Here is a 5,814-nt window from a genome sequence, read left to right on the forward strand (position 1 = left end):
AGGGGGCTGGACTCGATGATCTCCCGAGGTCCCTTCCAGCCCTAATGTCTATGAAATCTATGAAAGGTGGGGGTCGTTTTTAGAGCTGCTGAGCAGCTTGGAGCCCCCCAAGGGGAGACGGTCAGATCTTTGGGGCAGGGACAGTGTCAGCGTCAGACATGACCCGATGAAGCCAATTGCAAGGAGGTGCAGGCTGCGCGATGCCATTGGAGGCCTAGGCAAGCTGGCGGGGGAGATGTAGAAAGATTTTTGGGCCCCATTTCCCTAGGCATATGGGTGGATCATTCTCATCTCATTCAGTTCATCTCCTGCTACCTACCTTCTTTCTTAAAAATTCTGTTCAAGTGAGGTTCCTCTCCGAGTGCTTTTCTGCAGTTTATTGGAGGCCTTGAAATCCTTGGGCATGTGGATCCTTTGCAGCCACGTTGTGCTGGACACCTGCTATAAAGCAAGCTGCAGAAAGGGCTGACTGGTTGTCTTGTTCAGGCTCAATTGATTTTTGGTTTTTTTTCCTACCAGTCCTAACAGTCTGGTGGTGGCTGCTCCTGGGCCTGGTGAGAATAAACCACAAGCAGAATGAAAGGGACTTATTCTTTCCCTTCAAGAGTTGGGGAAAGCAAAAAAAAAATCCCTTGTCCTGCCACGAGGATGGCTTGTGCCCTGCCTTCTTCCCCTCGCGCCTCAAGCTGAGGCGGGAGGTTCGACAAACCGGGTGACCGTGTAGTCCACGGGGTTTGTTAAAGCACAGAAATGGCTGAAAACAGGCTCTTCTCTGCTTGCGTCCCTGGGAGGAAGATCTCTTTGCTTTGTGCATGGGCAGCAAATGTGTGTCGCTCCCATGATGAGCACCGGGGAGTTTGTTTTTGGCTGGCCACAAGCAAAAGTGCTGTGACTGAAGGGAAGGAGTGACATGTCCTCACCTGGCCAGGGGATGAGGCCCCTGCATGTTGCTGCTGCAGCTGCTAATTTAATTTCTCTGTCGCTGCCCCCCTTCCATCTCCCCTTTAAACCTAGCTGCCGTCTCCAGGTGGATGGGTGATAGCCAAGCCTGGGGCAGCGCGGTCAGGTCTCGGGAGCTGGTCGTGCAGGCTATGAGCTGAGTGACCACATGCATTACTGGAGGTGATCAAAAGGGGGGTGGGCAGGCACTGGTTGGGGAGGATCTAGGTGCAGCGATGCCTGTGCTCTGCTATGGGCATATCCCAGGCTTCTGGGCTGTGCTGGTTGGCTCCCTCCCTTCCTGCTACATGTCCGGTGGGATTGAAGGGTCCTTCGGAGCTGGGGATTGGGGACTGGGCTGGTTTGGCTAGGGCTGAGGCAAGGGGTTAGGCTAGACAGCCGGTCCCACGGCTCCTGGCCTTTGCTGCCTGGCCCTCGGCTTGTGGCTCACTGTCACGTTATTGTGTCTCCTTCGGCCTGGTCCTCTCTCAACCTTCTTCCCCGCGCCCCCCAAAAATGCACCTTTTTCCACGCTCTGAGAATCACAGAATATTAAGGTTGGCAGGGACCGCAGGAGGTCACATCTAGTCCAACGATAACCTCAAAACAGGACCAGCCCCAGCTACATCATCCCAGCCAAGGATTTGTCTAGCCAGGGCTTAAAAACCTCCAAGGATGGAGACTTCTCCACCTCTCTGGGTAATCCATTCCAGTGCTTTACTACTCTCCTCGTGAGAAAGTTTTTCCTCATATCTAACCTAAATCTCCCTTGCTGCAGCTTGAGCCCATTGCTCCTTGTCCTGCCATCTGCCCCCACTGAGAACAGCCCAGCTCCAGCCTCTTTGCACCCCCCTGCAGGGAGGTGAAGGCTGCTGTTCAATCCCCCTCGGTCGTCCCTTCTGTGACTCAATCAGCCCAGGTCCCTCAGCTTCTCCTCACAAATCACTTGTCCCCTGGCTCCAGCAGGAAACAGGCCTGGAGATGGTGCCGATATCTTTGACTGGGAAAATTTGGTAGAAGGAATTCCAGCTCCTGCCTGGCCAGAGAGGAGACAGCCTGGGGGGAGAACACACATTACCCTTTCCCATCACTTTTGCTCAGGGGGATCCGCTTTCCCCAGCAGTGCCTGCCACCAGCATCTCTCCTGGTCCGCCCAGGTGCCACTCGGAGCAACACCCGCCTGCCAGAGGCCCACAGGTGCAGGGTGGGGAAGGGTCTGAGCGGATGGAGCACAGCTGACAGCCTTGGTGGCTTGTCCGAGCTGCATTTCCCCTGCTGCCAAAGCCTCCTGGTGCCCCGCTTGGCCTGATGCCGTTCTACAAGTCAGATAGGTCTCAGTTAGCCGGAGCTGGGCCATACTGAGCTTGGGGACAGGCACTGACCCTCACCCAGGACACAGGAGCTGCTGTGCACCGAGGGGCTTCCCCTTTGCTGGGACTGGTTGCCATTCCCCTCCTTGCTCCAACCAAAACCCAGCAGGGCTGTGGGAGGCCTGGGGTGTGTGGCCAGGGGTCCAGCTGTGAGCCAGAGTGCACATCCAACCTCCTCCCCAGAGCATCTTGGGCATGATATGCGGCACTGCCCCTCAGGACACACGCAGGCAGCGCTGAGCCAAGCAGGAGCCGCAAATCCTGACAGCAGCACATGCACCAATGACTCGAAGTCGCATCCGAGCAGGTTTAGGTTGGATGTCAGGGAAAACCTCCATGGTGTCAGGGCAGGGAGGCAGTGGGAGAGATGCCCAGGGAAGTGGGAGACACTCCATCACTGGAGGTGTTCGAGGGGAGGCTGGGCAGCGCCGATGCTCCTGCTGGAACCAACGCAGCAGGGTCCTGCCCCTCCGCTCGGGCTCAGACCGACGCTGCACTGGGGGCAGGAAGGGTGTCCGACCCGGTGCTGTCAGGGATGACAGCAGTTTTACAAAGTTGAGATGACGGATGCGTCTGGGCTGGTTTGGACAGGGCTGATCCTGCCTCAGAAAGGGGTTGAACTGGATGTGACCTCTGCCGGTCTCTTCCAGCCTCACTCCTCTATGGTCGCAGGACACAGGAGACCCCGAGGAGCCAGGGGAACAGTGCAGCAGCTGCTTGCACCATTTATTGGAGCCGTGGCCCACTGAGAGCACAACCAGCAGGCACGGAGCAGGCCCAGGCCCAGGCCCAGGCCCCAGCCCTCCCATGGAAAGCCGCCTCCCTGGGCAGTGAAAGTCACATCCACGAAGGAGCAGGACTAGGAGGATGACCCCTGCAGCCTCCGGGGTGCCGCGCTGCAGGCCCTAGTTCTTGCCCAGCTCGCGGGCCCGAATGGTGCCAGCCTCCACAGCGTTCATGACAGCAGCCCGCAGCCCGCCCTTCTCCAGCTCGTGCAGGGCGTGGATGGTGGTGCCGCCGGGCGTGCACACGTCCGCCCGCAGTTTGGCCGGGTGCTCCCCCGTCTCCAGCATCATCTTGGCTGCTCCCTGCAGGCAGAGGCAAGGTGTGGGGGGTGCATCTCACAGCACCCCTGCTCCTGCTGGAGCCCGTGCTACAGCCACACGCTCCCTCCTCGCACTTCCGTGCCATCCACCCAGCTCGAGGAGCCCGCTGCACGCACTAGGTGGGCGCCCGACCCCTGCCCATGACGCCTCCAAGAGCCAGGCCAGCTGAGGATCAGGCCAGGCTGGGACTGGTGACCCAGTGCTATGCCTGGCACCAAGCCGCACTCCAGCTCCTCTGCTCGCACGGCTTTGACCTTTCCAACAATGTCAGTGCCCAGCATGACAGAGATGCTTCCTCAGCCATTGCAAGGCATCTGCCTGGCTTCTCCCAGCTCAGCCCTCAATGCATCATGCTGGCTCCAGCGGCAGGAGCCAAGCGGTCTCCAGCTGCTTGGATCCTAAGGGGATGCCAGCCCGGCTGGGAGGAGAGGAGGCCCCAGGAGGGGAGAGGGAGCCACAGGGAAGCAGGAGGCAGGGACGCAGCCAAGGACTTGCCCCCCAGAACCAGCCCGGCAGCAGAGGGAGGCCTGGGGCTGGAGGAGCTGGGGCCGCGGACAGAGCGCCCCGGGAAGGACGGGGCGTACGCTCACCAGCAGGGTCTGGGCAGCGATCCGGCTGGCCAGGGGCCCGGACATGCCCATCTTCACCGCTCCCTCCGCCAGAGCCTCAGCAAACATGTAGACCTGGCGTGGGGGACAACAGCCCACCATTAGCCCGTGGCCGTGAACCTGCTGCTTCTGGAGGACGGAGCCTGGCAGAGCCACGTGTCCCGGCCTGCGCTGGCGGCCCCGATCCTGCCGGATCGCAGCTGGATCCTGCCGTGATCCTTCGTGGGTCGTGCCCACAGTGCAAAGCGCCTGGTGCAGGTCAGGGCCAGAGCGCTCAGCACCCTTGCTACAGCCGGGCAAGGCAAGAAGTCGCAGGGAGCTTCAGGGGGAATCTCTCTGACCTGCCCCAGCGCAAGGGCCCAGACGGACGAGATGGTTACACCAGCGTAATCCGCCTCGGCTTGGGTGTGACGCAGAGGAGGTGACGAGGCCTGCCGGCTGGGCTAAGTGCCGGGGCCCATGTCAGATACAGTTACCCCAGGAGAGCGAGGGGCAAGGTGACACGGGTGCAGGCTGTCCTGGGATAGTTGCTGTCTGTCCAGTTTACCCCGGGGCAGCCATTTGCTCCTTTCGCCAATGCTGCTGCTATGCAGTGGTGAGGCACGGTCGCAGCAGCCAGCTGCATGTAGCTATTCCCCGATAAGGGCACGTGTCTGCTCCGATTCACACAAGAGCAGGAAACCGATGCAAGTGACACCTAGGCCCCAACCCCTCCCCAGAGCAGAGCACGGCTGGGACCCATTCAGGGGTAAGGGTCCTAGGGGGCGACCCTTCCAGCCTCCCCAAATGCCCAGAGCGAAGCCGCGGAGCGGCACTCGGGAGGTCTTGCAAGAGCCTGCAGTCGGGCCACTGCCGGGGCCACCCCAGCAGGGAGCGGCACTCACGTAGGCCACCCCACTGCCGCTGAGCCCGGTGTGGATGTCGATGTAGGACTCGGGGACCTCCTCGCACAGCCCGCAGGCCGCCAGCAGGCCCTGCAGCACGGCGGCTTCACGCTCCCCCGCGCAGCGCCCCCGAGCGAACACCACCGCCCCCGCCTGCACCACGCACGGCAGGTTGGGCATGAACCGCAGCACCTTGGTCCCGGGGGGCAGCATCTGCAGGGAGAGACAGAGGTGGGGCCGAGCCAGGGCAGCGGGGTCACCCCCAGGACCCTTCTCCCGGTGCCGGCAGGGGCCCAGCACAACTCACCTGCTCCAGGGTCTGCAGCGTGACCCCCGCCACCAGCGACACGAGGACGTGGTTCGGGGTGACGAGGGGGGCGATCTCCTGCAGGACGCCGGGCAGGACGTGGGGCTTGGTGGCCAGGAAGACCAGGATGCAGCTCTGCACGACCTCGCCGTTGCTGTGCGTGGTCCTGCAGCCCAGCTCCTGCGCGGGGGTGGGGGCGGCGTCAGGGGCCCAGCACCTCCCCGACCGCCGGCCCCGAGATGGGGAGGGACAGTCTGCACGGGGGGGCGAGTCGCTGCAGAAGAAGATGCAGGCTGCCCCGTCCACACCAACCCCCCCAAACAAGCCCGAGTCCGACCTCGGAGCTGCACGACGCAGCCTGGGGCATCGACCCCCCCCACCGCCCCGGGGCACGGGGGGCCGCGGCCGACAACGCCCTGCTGCTGCCGGGGGTCACGGGTGCTGCAGAGGAAGGCGACCCCCCCCCTGCAAACCAGTCTGAGCAGGGGGAAACCCCGCCCTGCCCGGGGTGGTGCCAGCCCGGCCGGAAGGGGGGCTCCGCGGCACCCGGGGGGGCTCACCTCGAAGGCGCGCAGGTTGCGGGTGCTGGGGGCGCTGGCC

At 62.5% G+C, this 5,814-nt stretch overlaps 1 protein-coding gene across 1 annotated transcript in view; it reads right to left on the reverse strand.

Moving 5' to 3' along the window:
- PYCRL (pyrroline-5-carboxylate reductase-like) overlaps window positions 1-5,814 on the reverse strand; it is a 9,157-nt gene that overhangs the window by 2,921 nt on the left and 422 nt on the right. Inside the window, exons 2-6 of the mRNA XM_019547980.1 lie at window positions 5,775-5,808; window positions 5,215-5,394; window positions 4,908-5,120; window positions 4,006-4,098; window positions 3,182-3,397 (exon numbers count right to left, since the gene is read on the reverse strand). Of these exons, the coding sequence (XP_019403525.1) occupies window positions 3,215-3,397; window positions 4,006-4,098; window positions 4,908-5,120; window positions 5,215-5,394; window positions 5,775-5,808 (703 nt within the window). The 3' untranslated portion in view covers window positions 3,182-3,214. The remainder of the gene's footprint in view (window positions 1-3,181; window positions 3,398-4,005; window positions 4,099-4,907; window positions 5,121-5,214; window positions 5,395-5,774; window positions 5,809-5,814) is intronic.

Source organism: Crocodylus porosus, unplaced genomic scaffold, assembly GCF_001723895.1.
Source record: "Crocodylus porosus isolate Cpor-Errol unplaced genomic scaffold, CroPor_comp1, whole genome shotgun sequence".
Taxonomy (NCBI): Eukaryota; Metazoa; Chordata; order Crocodylia; family Crocodylidae; genus Crocodylus; species Crocodylus porosus.